Consider the following 14,589-nt stretch of genomic DNA (forward strand, 5'->3'; position numbering starts at 1 on the left):
GAAACATTTTCACAAAAACTTACCATATCGCTACCACTGCTGCGATGGCTGGAAGGTCGCTCCGGACTTCTTGGACTACAGGTAGTTGTGTCCGGCGGACTGGCGGCCGTTCCCTGGCGACTCATCACCGTCTCTGTCATGTAGGTGGCCTGTGCTGGCTGCAAACTGATCTGCGTGGGCTGCGGGGCTGGCTGTTGTTGGATCTGTATAGTTGTTGTCGTGGGACTAGCCTGCACAAAGGATGCACCTCCCTGCTGACCGGTTGGCATGACCAGACCCATGGGCGTGGAGTAGATCTGACCGATGGGACTCAACTGGCCATTGGCACCCACTAAGTACTGTTGGCCTCCGGCACTCGGGGAAATGAAAGAGGGCTTGTTCTGTGGGGATGGCGTTCTCAACATCACGGGACCCTGCGGTGTCATCAAGCTTGTTGCGGGCATATTCTGGATCTGTAACAGTGTGGCATCTGGTCCCATTACCAACCCGGCGGGCATTAGCAGCTGCTGTCCAATGAGATTAACCTGTTGCAAGATTTGCCCGTTCTGGAGCAGGAGCTGCTGCGTCTGTGGTTGCTGAGGAGGATTAGGTTTGTTTACCACAATTCCCTGAATGCTAGGACTCAATTGGAATTGTTGCTGGAATTGAGGAGCAGCAGCCGCCGCTGCAGCTGCCTGCTGGTGAAGCAGGGTGCCTGGTGCCTGGCTTGGGATGCTGGGCGAGATCTGAGGCGAAATGATTTTGGCGGGCGATCCACTTGGCGGCGGTGTATGGCATACAGAACTTTTGCGCTTCCGCGCTCTCCTCTTGGTGTCCGGCGAGCTGATGATAAGTGTTTGCGCCGGAGGCGGTTGCGGCATCGCCAGGATCTGTTCTGCCTGCTGTGGCGACTGCGTTTGCGGCTGCTGCTGGACGATGTAACCTCCATTGGGCAGTGTGTTGAGCAGAACCGTCTGCGGCTGGTTTCCTGCTCCTCCCGAAGTCGCCTGATTAATCTGTCCAGCCTGCGAGGTGATGATCTGGTGGTGCAGCAACTTGGCTCCACCGGAGTTTAGGATCACAGTGCTGCTGCTACTGCTGGAGCTTGCCGCCGCCACCGGAGAGGGCTGGCTGACTATATAACCACCACCCGGTTGAGGATGCAACTCCGCCGGCTGCTGCTGCTGGATGATGACACCTTGTCCGGGCTGACCTGGGCGATGATGTTGCGTTGTCTGCTTGCTGGGCGTCGGTATGACCAGTAGTTGTCCCGAAGAAGTCATTATCAATTGTCCACCACCACCTGCTCCATTCATGGCATTCGCCATGGATTGCAACTGCGCCACAGTGGGATTCGAGCTGGTTAACGTGGTGGCCACAGGCCGCCCTGTAATCGTACTCGTTCCCGCCGTGGACGTCACTATGCTCCTGGTCATCGTGGCCATCGCAGCACTGCTGCTAGCCACTGGCAATCGTTGGCCGGGAATGATCTGAGCCTGCTGCTGACGCATGACACGTACATGGGCGGGCACGGTGACGGGCGCTTGAGCGGAAAGATTGGCCTGGAGATGCGGGCGCATCTGCAGCAACTGCGGCTGCATTGGGACTTGTGTTTGGGGTTTGGGTGAAGCTGAAGGCGTGCTCTTTGCAGAGTCAACCGAATCCGTGGGCGACGACAGACTCTGCCGCGGACTCTCGAGACTGGTGGATATGGCTCCCACCTGCTCGGGTCGCTTCTCTAGAGTCTCGGCTGCACTACTCGATACTGGAGACTCCTGTGGAGGTGGCACCAGCGTTACGCAAGTGACCTGTGGTTTTTGAGGTCGTGCAAAGGCGGCAGCATCCACTTGCAGTGCTCGTGTTCCATTTGTTGGTTGGGAATTGGTGGCAGGTGCTGGATCCGTTTCCCATTTTCCAAAGAGCGACAGACGACGGATCTTTTGACGCTGCATCTGCTGCTGCTGCTGTTGCTGCTGCGAGCTGTGAACAATGGGTTCCTGTGGCAGAGCTCTCGCAGTGGAAGTTCCAGCCGCCGTTTTCGTTGCCTCCAAACCGACTCCAAGGCTGTTATGCAACAGTGCTGTTTGCTGTTGCAGATAGCCAGCAGGATCGTCCTTAAAGTTTGGATGTTGCTGTAGCTGCTGCTGCTGTTGGATGACTGTGTTGGCTCCACCAACAGCCAAGGGCGGCGTGGATGGTGGCCCAAGAACGGTGGCGGGTTGCTTTATCACATGGCCCCCAGCTGGACGCTTGGGATGGCCGCCAACTGGAACTCCGCCTAATGCTAATGCTTGACTAGTTGGCATCGCATTCGGATGCTGAGGCGGGGGCGTTGGAGCTGGCGTGGGCGTGGTCGCCGTCCGGTTTGTGGCAGGTAATTTGTTATTGCCGTATTTGTGGCAATCAGCGTCTGCAAATGGAGCAACAAATTGAAAAGGCAAAGTCAGTGAAAGGTCAAGATATCCTTGGTTTGTATATGCAAAGCGCGTCGTGTCCTTAAAGTGCCCGCAACGTGTTCACCCGCCCAACAAAAACACCACCCACAAAAGGTCCTCTAAACTGCGAGTTTGCTGGTGTGGCAAAGGGGGGGCTTCAGTGGAATCCCCAAATCAGAACACACAAACGTGCGGCAAGTGCCTCAAACGAAAAATTGGCTTCGGTGGGGCATCATCAGTGGCTGCTTCTTTTTTTTACCAAGCGAAAGCATATAATGGCAGACTTATAATTAAAAAGCTTTACGCAAAAAAAAAGGATGCATCCCTTCAAAAATAAAAAAATAAATACGCACAATGCGAACAAAGCTGGCCACAGAGAATTTAAATTCATTTACCCAGGGCAAAGATTCGCAAATACTTGCCACACCCACACAGACCGCAGTCTGACCAACTTTTGCACCACCACCAAAGCGCCACCTTCTGGTGATATCCCCCCCATTATCTGCGATGGCTCGCGAAATTTTCTAAATCGTGGAAAAGTTTTGCTTTGTGTGGGGTTTTTAATGCGACGCTGATTGGACTTTCCACCCGCCTGGAGGATTGCAAGTGTCTGCTTCAGTCCAAATGGTGGGGCTGTTGTGGTGGTGGTGCAAATGTTACGTGGGCGTGGCTGGTAGGCGGTACGCAGTGGACGCGCTCGGTTAAACTTTTGCCATCAAGTCCCTTTTGTTTCAATTAACCTTTTCATTTTAAAGTTTTTAACAATGTTTGCCAAATGTTTGCCCAACTGCTGAGCTGTGTCCCTTGTCCACCTCTCCCCAGCCACGCCTACTTCATCTCCATCTGCAATGCCACGAATTCATGAATGAATGTGCGAGTTGTGAGCTGAGAGAACCCTTTTCCCCCAAATTGGCAACAGTTTTGCAGTTGTTTTCCTTTTTCCTTGCACTCGGCGGGCAAATATCTCAAATGGAAATCAAATTGCTTTGAATTGCTGGAAGAAAAACCCTTTCAAAAACTCCGCCAGCCTGCGGCAGTTGCAGATATGAGGGACCAGGTCGGAATGCAGGAAAGTGCGGATGCGGATGCTGAATTGGTGCGGTGTCAATAGAATAAAAGTTTTTGCAAGTGCTTCCCGGATGATTGCAGAGCGAATCCAATACAAATACGGCACGAATAATTCATTCCCTAGCACAACTTTAGGAAAAGTATAGATATTGTACTAAAAGTTAAGCTTTCAACTATTCAGTTGTCAAAAAAATAAACATTCTAACAAATAATAATAACAAATACTACATCATAAATACACCATTTTGCTTCCAACAGATATGCCCCACCTAAAAATCCATTATTCCTCGATGCAAAATTCTATTTTCAGTGGGTAAAGTTTTGTATATCTTGCTAATTGGCTTCCTGAGTCACTGAAATCAACGCTGAACTTTTGCCGTTTTCCACATTTTGTGTCACCTTCAAGAAGCTGTGGCTGTGTATATATCCGAAACCTCTAGCCAGTCGAATCCCCCGTCGAAATCCCACTCCAAATGCGAGCTGTCCAAAACGCTCTCGGCGTTCTCAAGTGTAAATGTTTCCCAGCAGTTGGGGGTCTTTAATAAACATAACATTTATTTATCATGCTGCTCTGTCCGACTTAAAGCGCCTGCAGCTGTTGGTCGGGAAAATCTAGAGGATGGTGGGTTTTGGGGAAAGCCAAGTGAATTGTGGGTGGCATGTGTCTTTGACTAACGCTCTGGTTTTTGTTTGGAGCGCGTTAACTTCCTTTGACTGGTCACACAAAAGACAAAATCAAAACAAGCTAAAGTTTCGGAGCCGGTGGAGAAACTGGCAAGGAGGAGACAACAAACAGACGACAAACGGGTGGAAAGCATCCGAAATGCACTTCCTGCCAATGCTCAAACAAACCCATCCCGCCTCATCCCATCATCAACATCCCATCCGCGTCCCGAAACCACCTATATACTGTGCTGTTTTAAGCTTGTTGAACTCGTAGCTTTCGCTGAGCTTGTTTGCTCGCTCGCTCGCCTTGCGATTTTATCCTTTTATTTTCTTGAACTCCCCAGCCCTCGCTATCCTGGTGTATATCCATCCGCATCTCCCACCCTTCCGCTACAGTTCCCCTCCCGCTGCAGTGTGTGCAGTTTCACTTTATCATTGTCTAGGCATCGTTTTTCACTTGGCAGCAGCCACAGTCAACATCGAGCACCTTTTCCACTGCAACTGTTTGCACAATCACACACGTACATACGTAGTACATACACGTACGCTAACAGGTGAGGTCAAATTACTAGCAGTGCCAAATTTGATTTTGATTAGGTACATTTCAAGTTTAATTAGTAGATGGTGATAAATAGAAAAGCGTAAATTAAGAAAATAATAAAAACCTTTTGGCGACAAACTATCGACCAAAACTTAATGAACAAATTAATAGAAGGCAGCAAGCTACTTACTCCTTACTTCTTAACTGTATTTAACTTCACAGCTTAGTTGGAAGAACAGACACCAAGACACCAAATCCTTAAGTTTTTCCTAAATCTGGAATCCTTTAAGGACATTCAGCTGACCCCAACTGTGTGTGTGTGTGCACAAATGCGATGGGGTGTGTGCCTGTGTGCTGGGCGATTGTGTGTTTGTGTGCAGTTCCTGCTGTGCTCCATTTTGCTTTGCTTAGGATTTTCCTTGGCCCAGCCTGCATTTTTCGCACGTATCTACACTAGTTTTCCTTTTGCCCTGACCTCACCTCCGGCTATATCCTGTCCCTCCCCCCTCCTCTTCTGCACCCTCCACCGCACTTGTGCATCCGTTCGTCGTCTTCGTCTTGCTCGTCGCTGTCGTCGTTTTTCTACACTTTTCCCCCAGCCTTTCCCTTCTATTTTTGCAGTTGCGCAAAAATGCAGCCATCACATTTTTCCATAGCATACTTTTGAGCGCAGCAAATGTTCACCCGCAGGGGCGCTTTGACAGCCAGGGTTGCCGTGGCGCCGATAAAACAGGAAAACGTCCGTCACTCCCAGAGCTTACAAATGAAATGAAATGGCGAATTATTAAAAAGGCATTTGCTTTGTGTGGCAAATGAAGGCGTTTGACTCATTACCGAGTTGATTACTTGCAAATGCTCATACATAATCCAAACGATTTAGTTGAGCTCTTTGATAACTATTCAAGGTAATGCTTACCATTAATTTGTTATCATAAACAATGACTTTACTTGTGTGTGCAGTTATTCAGTATTTACACAACCCTAACTAAAGAGATGCCATAATATGGCTTCAGCTTATCCCTGATTCTAAGGATATTGATCCCACACTTCAATTACCACTCACCTTTGTTGGCCATTTCATGTGTGGTGGTTGTTGCCGCCTGGGCTGGTGATGTTGCTGCTGTTGGTGTCGCCATCGTCGCCGTTCTCGCTGTCGATGTCATCAGCGTGGAGAACACATCGCTGACAGCTGCTGGCCCAGATACGGATACGGCTACGGCTACAGATACATCTTTGACAGCCTGTTGTGGCTGCTGCTGATGCTGTAGATGTTGCTGTTGCTGCTGCTGCTGTGGCAGCTGAAGCTGCTGAGATTCAAGAAATCGCCGCTGGTGCAGGCAAGGTGTTGGCGTCACCGTTGACGCCTCCGTTGGCAACTTGAGCGGCTGGTTGGGCACCTGCAATTAGCATTAGGCAACAAATTGGCATAATTAGTGTAAATGCTATGCAACAATCAAATTAGGCGCCGCCACTCGACAGAATCGTCGATAACGACGACCGCAGAACACCCATAAAACCCCACAATCCACAAACCACCACAAACGTCGACCACGCTGGCTGTCAGATATGAAATCGAAAATATAATCAGCGCGCTTGGAATGCCAAACGGCGCGTGTAAAGGTCCACTCTAAACACACATTATCGCAAATGCAATGCATACATACACACTCAAGCACACACACACATTTATTCGCGATGGTTGTGCGCTATTAATTTGCATGGGAAACGTGAGTGGCATTCGTTAAAAATTAGATAAGCGCCCAAGGCGCCGTTTGTCACTAACTTTTCTATACCCTTTAATTAGGCGGCGTAGCTGAGATACACTTTTGAAATGCCCTTGATGTGTCTAGAGCCTTTAAACAGCAACATATGTCAAGTCAATTAAGGGGGTTTTAATAATTAAATATCTATTTTAATCACATTTCAACAGATTTTTATGCTTGACAGCACACCCATTTAATCAGCTGTAGGAAATCAAATTTCGGTCGCATTATTCAAATGATTTCCACAAAATTTCCATTTCCCTTTCTGTGCAAATTGATGAGATGAGTGAAAGCATTGGGTTGATTACTTAGGAATACGAACGACGACCTTGGCCCAAGGCTTAGGCACCCGTCCAATTAGCATTTTGTAAATGAATATCCAACGAAGCCCCGGCCGAGTACACATGTAATCCAATCAAATGCATCGCATTCATCATTATCGAGTTGAGCAGATCAAAAGACTGGCAAAAGTTGCCATGGCGACCGCATCGTGGTGGTGCCCACCTCCTTTTTAGCAGCAGGTGCGCTTGGAATTTATGCAAATGAATCGCCGGCAAAGGTTTCGATTTGCAGGCCTCCCCCGCCGACAACGGATTCATCCTCCGTCGCCTTTATGAACCATGACGATGATGGCCATGCGGACGATGAGGCGGGCAAAGAGGGGAACGGATTTTCTGATGATGATGGACGACCCTTTTGGGACCGTGCACTTTTTGCCATTTCAATCAGTGGATGGCAATTGCTTCATTGGCCAGCCAAGCGCTGGAAACGTGTCGCAACCATTTTGGGTCAGCAATTTGTACAAAACACTCGGAACGGACCTTTTAGGATCCGCCACTGACCGGGCCCGCTTTAAGTGAACATTCCACAGGCCAAAGTTGGTTATTAAACATTAAAATGTCTCACTGCCCCGCCGGCTCATCCGCTCCCTGGCTTTTTATAGCACTGACCGACAGACCGAGAAGAAGGAGCAATTGGAGAAGGCAATAAAGTGGCCCAAGTAACCTGACGACGATGGCAACGGCGGAATGGTGGTATGTATTCTGTAAGTTCAAGTGCTGAAATTAAACGAATCATTGGCAAATAAGCGGGGGATAATGAAACGTGAAACTGGTGGCCATCTTTGGGGGTAATTGCTTGATAGCTGCGCAAGATTTAGTAGCCTGAAAGTTTCCTTTAAAGTTGGCGCGCACGTAGTGTAAATAAAAACGAAACTTAATCAATTCAATATGCCAAAATCAATTTATTCATGATACAAGCACGATCCAAGTTTATTAATTGACCACGCCCCAGCCAGTCGAAATAAATCCATTAGAGGACATCAAACCCATTCCAGATTCCCCTGAAATGTCTGGGCTTTTGCTGCTGTGGCTGCTGCTGCTGCTTTTGCCACAAAGGCAACTTCAAGTGCTGTTTTGTTGCAGCTTTGCTTGCCACTTAGTCAAAAGGCAGTCGGCGCCCGCCTTGCCGCAGAAAGCAAACATAATTTCAACTTTTGAAATGCAATAAAACCGCAGCTCATCCCCCCGGACAACCCGGGCTCATCCGCTCTTCCACTCTTGGCATAGAGAAAGCAAACAAACAAACAAACAAATGGATGGATGTAGAACATTTCGCAATTGCCAACTGGGTCGTCGTCATCGTCTGCCACCAAGATGGCCACCATCCAGTGAAATCTGCCCCTTCTATCCGTGTCTGTCTGCCTGGGCAAATTATGTACACATAATAAAATGGTAAAAACAAAAAATTACGAAAATGCAACTGCAATCAAACGTTGCCTGGCAACCGTAGGATCCCCACCTTTCCTCTTTTCTTTTTTTTTTGTCGCTCCCAACGCAGGAAATTCAATGCGAGTTGCAAACATAATATCCAAATTTAATTGGCATTTAATGGAAAAATAATTAAGCAATAGCTGTGCTGATGCTGCTGCTGCTGCTTCTGTTGTCGACAGCATGCAACATTGCAACAGAAGTATGATAAACGACTGAAAGATTACTCGTTAAATGCAATTAATCAATATATTCCAATTTTTTACTGAGAAGTGCTCTTAACATCGGTAGCTAAAGAAACTAAACTTCTTCGTTAGATTAGTTGTGTTTTTAACAACAAATTGTGTATATTATCTAATGAGAAACGTGACGAGAGTCAATAAAATTGTTACCTGCCGCTTGAACGTAAATTATACTAAATGCAAGCAATTCTATTTAGTTGGTAAATAACTTGTCTGTATTATTTTCCCCATAAAAGCGTCTGGAGATTATACGGTTAGATAATAAGTTGTATGTTTAAGTACTTATTAGTATGAATAATGCAATAGGTAGTTTGTTTGCTTTTCAAAATTCCAAGTAATTTATCATTCCAAATTAAAGATCATCCCATTTGAGGTCCTCAATATGGTATGGCACCAAACATTTAATCTCCATCTCTTGACCTGTCACTGAAATGTCCTCGAAAAGCCCTAATTCATTTTGGCCATCATTACGGCGCCCTTTTCTTGGCAACTGTGCCACAAACCGAGCATATCCCATTGGCCCAGCATAATGGCCACCAAAATGGTTATTAGCAGGAGCAGCACCAAATCCAGCCAAGCGTTGAGGCGACGCGTTGACACTCCACTCCGCTTCACTCCATCCTATCCACTCCACTCCACTCCACTTCACTCCACACACTACGCCGCCAATTCACAAAGCGTGCGGCTAATGAATACAGGGCATTACATACATGAGCGGAGCCATACGGATACATAATTGAAAATACGTACAGAGATATATATATTTGCATTATTTACATAAACCGAAAAGTGTCCAATCCATGCAGGGAAACATGCATTTTACATTTTTGACGTATTAACTGGGCTTATTCCTCGCCGAGTGGGAATACGGGGGGCGTGTGTGCGACACGCAACAAAATGCCAAACGAAAATGCCAGCGAAATACCAACAAACATTGCACTTTTGCATGCATAATTGTGAAAATTAAAACGAACCGTGTGTGTGTGCCAGACAGCCGAAGCGATTTGGGGCGGTTCCAGGCGGCGGCAGGTGGTTTGCTGCCAGAACCCCGGAAGGGGGTGGTTTTAGCCCAGTGGGTGTCGTCGTTGTGTCCAGCCAGAGCCGGCTTGGCTTGGCCAATATGCAAACGAGCTGGGCGAGACTTATGCTGGTGGCGGCCAAGTAGGAGACGCCACAGGAGCTGGAGGGGGAGGAGGAGGAGGAGAAGGGCAGGTGCAGGTGCGAAGCATGCACAGGTGCAACGTCGGTGTTGGTTTTCATTAACGTCATAATGACTGTCGAGCGGCAGCCGGCCGACAGCTTTAATCCTTTGTGAGGGGGTGGCTCGGACTCGACTTGTCCGATACCATGCTATCCCAGTTCTCGGGGATCCCAGCTCGGACATGGACATGGCCATGGCCACGGACCTCCTTCGGGCAATTGTGCGCGCACTCACAACAGGAACTTGCGGCGCTGCCGGATATGAGTAATCGCTCAGTCACGTCGCCTGCGCCCAGTCCTGCACTGCAAAAGTCCTGCAGGACTGCAGCAAGATTTTCCTGTCAGCCCCGACGGCCCTACTCTATCCCATACCATTCCATTCCATTCCATACCATCTCATCCCCGCAGGACAGCTACAACCGAGGGCAGTGCATGACGTAACCCACAACGGAAATCGCTCAACGGTCGCCGGGCGCGCGTGCAATTCTCTGGTTAATGCTCGATTCTCTGGTTAGTTTCTGGGAATGGGTTGGTTCCTCTATCCACGGAAAATGCACGAACGGACAGCCAGCAGGATGCACATTTAAACTAAATTGAAAAGCAGAAGAAGCCTTGCCAGTGCGCACAAAATGTATAAATTTCACTGCATCACGTTGGCAGGACGCGTTTAAAGCGGAAATTAAATCAAATCGAGGCGACACGGCACTTAAGTGTGCACGAAACACACATTTTTAACACTAAATAACTGCACTTTTACCTTTAAAGTGAATATTTTAATATTTAGATTATTCCTGGCACCTTTTAGTGTTTTGAAAAATGGTCAAAACAATTTCAGTATTTCCTCTATTGAATTCCAATTTAAGGATTCAACCTGCTGTGGAAACCCGCAAACTGCTCTGCGGCATTGATATCGATTTATAAGAAATCTTTTTTCGGGCCAGTTAAAGGATTAAATTGGCAACTCAATTTACTCCGCTCGTGAGATGGACGACAACTTTTCCCAGTCCAGCGTGCTTCGTTCAATTGAGCTGTGGTCCAAAAACTTTTTGCCAGTCCACCTGGATGTATCTGCACTTCAGTTCGCCCGGTGAACCACTCTTCGGCGGTTCGGTGAAGCAAAGCTCTCGACCTGTCTGCCTGCCATCCACGGCTGGGTCCTGCTGTTGCACCCGGGAACCTGTCCTGGCGGCAATGCCACGCTGTCTGCTCACGGCGCGTACAACATTTAATTTGGACTAATGAAGTTTCTATAAAAACGCCCGGGCCAAGTGAACGGGGTAAGGAACGAGGCGAGAACGACTGGAATTCAATTTTTGCCACCAAAACTGCTAAAGTGCCCAGGCAGGCAGACAGCCAGAAGTGGGATGAAGCCAAAGTCGAAGTCGTAGTCGCCGTTGCCGTCAAGACAAGTCAAGTCTTCCTGCTCACATTCAAGTGACGTGCAAATTACCCCCGAAAACGAAAAACAACAGAGCGAAATGTGGATGAAGATGCGGCTCGAATCGGTGGAAACAACAGCCCCATCCCATTCCATTCCATCCTACCTGCCACCTGCCGCCTAATTGTTTTAGTTGTTGTTCCATGAATATGCTAAATTGTCTGCTACAGTTTGCCCTCGCACACTATCCGGCGCATCCGTATCCGTGGCCGTCGCTCAGCAAATGTTTATAAATGCAAATTGGCCGAAAAGTGCAGCGGCAGTTGTCGAGAATCCAGTGAAGGAGCAGTCGTAGCAGGAGGATCAGTAGGAGGTGGATTGCGACCGAATGACGGACGTGCTTGGTTGCATTTCTCGTGTGCGTCAGAAGCAGGCGAGAACTGGAATGGGTCTGGCCTTTGGGGACTTGCCCTGGCTCCGGGGATAGCCCTGAATGAATGAGTGACACCCAAACAATGCGCCGCCATAGCCGCCGTCCGCGGCTCACTTTCGATTTCTGGCCATGACACCGCGCCACGACACACATACATATACATATAGTAGCATATATAGTATATGTATATATAGCGCATTTCGCGCATATATACAATACAGCCCGGAGCTGCAGCGGATTGCTGATGATTGGCGGCAGGCAACCTTCACGCACATTCAGCTCAAGTCAGCTGGGCGTAATCGAGTGCGGGTATGTGCACTGGGCAGGCAATTCAAGGGATTACAACTTATAGTAATCTTTGATGTAATTAAAATGGAGGTTACACTTGGAGCCATTAAACTAGCCATAGGAATAGTACGATATCAAAGTAGCTAGTTTAGCTTTTATGGTTTTAAGATTAACGAACATTTATGCGTGGCAATGGCATTTATGCAGTGACGAATAACTCTATACTGATTCCAATTTGAGTACAAAAGTTTGTCTTTATTAAAAATGAAAGGTCAATAAACATTTTTGAAGCGGCCCCTGAATGGAATATTTTGTGCATGCGCCTCTGACATTCTGAATGCGTGTGTTTGTGTATCGGTGAATATCATCAACAGGCGCAGCAACAACGACAACAATTAATATTGCCTTTATTTTTATTGTAAGCTGTAAATTTAAAAAACAAAATGAAGCAACAACGTTGCTGCTGACATCGTTCGTCGCTGACCTTCTCAAGTTTGTTTGTTTTGCCTTGCTGGCGCTGCTTTTCAGCCTCAGCTTTTGATTTGCTTTTGCTTTTGCTTTCAGCTTGTGCTTTTGCTTCGCTGTTGCTTTTTGCTGCATGCGAGCGAACATCGAAAACGAACTGGGGCCAAAGTTTTATTCGTTTGCTCAACTTGCCTGGGTTGGGACCTGCCCTTGTGGCCATCCCGCTCGAAAAATTGCTGCGTGCAATGCTCTCGAAATGGAAATCCATTGGGGACGCCTTGTGGAAAATCAATTTCAATTGTCTCGCACTTATCGAAAAAAAATTGAAAAATTGCCAAGCAGTACGTACGAATCGGGTCGATCGCTTTTGCTTTGTTTTCGGTTTTTCATTTGCACTTAGCAATTGAAAATTTCAATTGTAAATAATTGCTTAATTATCGACAATTGCAGCTGACTGACTGAGAACCGCTCAGTCGACACAGACAACAAAGCGTTCGTTTAGCCAGCCTGCGTCATATTAAACCATACACCCCCCCTTGATTTTCCCGCCCACTGACACCCATTAAAAGGCCATAAACCGAAATCTGAGTCATGGACTGCGGTTATGAAGAAATATGTGCATGCTTTTATATATGGGATAATTAAAGACCCGCAGCCAAATGCCAAATGCGATGTAATTACCATGTATTTCACTCGATGCGTATGTCTAATTAACCACACGGCGTATACGCAATCTATATTACGTACACGCCGTGTTGGTGTCTACAAGCCCATTATGTACATAAATTATACATCAATCAGTATGTCAGGCCTAATCGGATTGCATTTGCTACCCTCGAAAGCATTTCTTTTCCTCCTCCTGCTGCTCGGACCATTAGATGGTATCGAATGTCTGGAATTTGGCCAACTATACAGACGTGAAAATGCACTGAAAAATGTATCCTTTCAAATGAGAGTAAACAAAGAGGTTTAATAAATCAGTGTCGAGATTGAAAATAACATATTATCTTTCAGTGTTTCTTGGGCAATTCAGTCGAGGTACTCAAAACTAGTTATGTCTGCAACTGCAATTGTCTGCCGGCCGACAGCTTCTCTGCTCCACTTAGCATTATTTTTCAGCTCCAACTTTCCAATCGGAGCCACTAAAACACTCCGAGTTTGTCGGTTGCCCCCCCTCGCATCTCTACCTCGATTTCATGAATATACATACCAAGACGACATCATAATTTGCAGGCCCAACCTCGAGCGCATGACAAGTTGCGCCTGCCAGGCGATGCGATGGCCATGTTCAATCCAACTCCAATGACTGACAGCCGCTTTGTCTAGCTCTGGCCAAGACTTTCACCGAGCGCCGAAATGAAGGGAAATGGAGGGGCCAACAAAGGCAATGAAATGAAAAGAAATCCCTAACCTACCACACCTCAAAGCTCCAAGCTCACAAACTCACAGCTCACATCTCTCCGTCTGGAAAGAAAGGCAGTTAAGGCGACAGCATAAAATGGTCGTAATCAAAACAAATCAGCGAACGTAGTCTTCATCATGCTGGGCCATCAATCATGGCCAAAACGAAACGCGATGGCTGAGTTGAATGAGCCAAACGCGTCGCAGACAAGACACACAAATAAAGAAATCCAAAACAGTTACCTCTAAATATATACCCCCATATATGTACGAATATCCCCAAGCCCAAAAGTTATGGCCAACAGAGAGCACACACACACACACACACAGAGTCATCGACTTGTGGTCAGAAAATGTGGGAATGGCCAAGAGAAAGGGACGGCTGGAGAAGGAGGAAAAGAGTGGGGACTATCGGTGGCACAATGAAGTGTTTAGTAAACAAATTGCGGTTGCCTTTTGATAATACGCAGCTCAGCTTAGCACTCAAATGGAAGCTGTGAGGAGCTCTTTGTGGCGGGAGTTAAACGATGCACAGCCAAGTGGGCGTGGCAACGGGGCGACGGGTGCCGAAGTGGGTGGCTGGGATGAGCCAAGTTATAAGTGCATTGCACCGAAATATCGATTGACGGAGCAGAGTTGGAGCAGCAGCTGGAGCAGCAGCGCCACCAACAAAAGACGACAATCAACGCTGGCGGGTTCAGACATTCAACCTAAAATGCGTGTGGAGTGCACTGAGATTAAATTGTTGAATCAAGGTGAAAGTAACTAATTGGTGTTATTCATACGGAAATTAATAAAAAGTGGAGCAATCTTTTCAAAACTTACTTAAGAAAATTAAAGAATAAAACAGCTGCCCACTTGGCTTACATCAATTCAATGATAATTAATCACCCAAACTGTCTGTCGAATAAACATTAGGCATTTTACTTATCTTGGGACCATAATCATTTAAAAAGTTTGT

General features: G+C 47.1%; 1 protein-coding gene across 5 annotated transcripts in view; it reads right to left on the minus strand.

Moving 5' to 3' along the window:
- The window catches only part of LOC6729301 (mucin-5AC), a 31,270-nt gene that overhangs the window by 3,187 nt on the left and 13,494 nt on the right, over window positions 1-14,589 (minus strand). For all 5 annotated transcript variants that reach the window (XM_044923388.1, XM_044923387.1, XM_039295578.2 and 2 more), the window contains 2 exons: window positions 5,753-6,086; window positions 24-2,389 (listed from right to left, as the gene is read on the minus strand). In XM_044923388.1, the coding sequence (XP_044779323.1) occupies window positions 24-2,389; window positions 5,753-6,086 (2,700 nt within the window). The remainder of the gene's footprint in view (window positions 1-23; window positions 2,390-5,752; window positions 6,087-14,589) is intronic.

The sequence above is a fragment of the Drosophila simulans genome, chromosome 3R (genome assembly GCF_016746395.2).
Source record: "Drosophila simulans strain w501 chromosome 3R, Prin_Dsim_3.1, whole genome shotgun sequence".
Classification (NCBI taxonomy): domain Eukaryota; kingdom Metazoa; phylum Arthropoda; class Insecta; order Diptera; family Drosophilidae; genus Drosophila; species Drosophila simulans.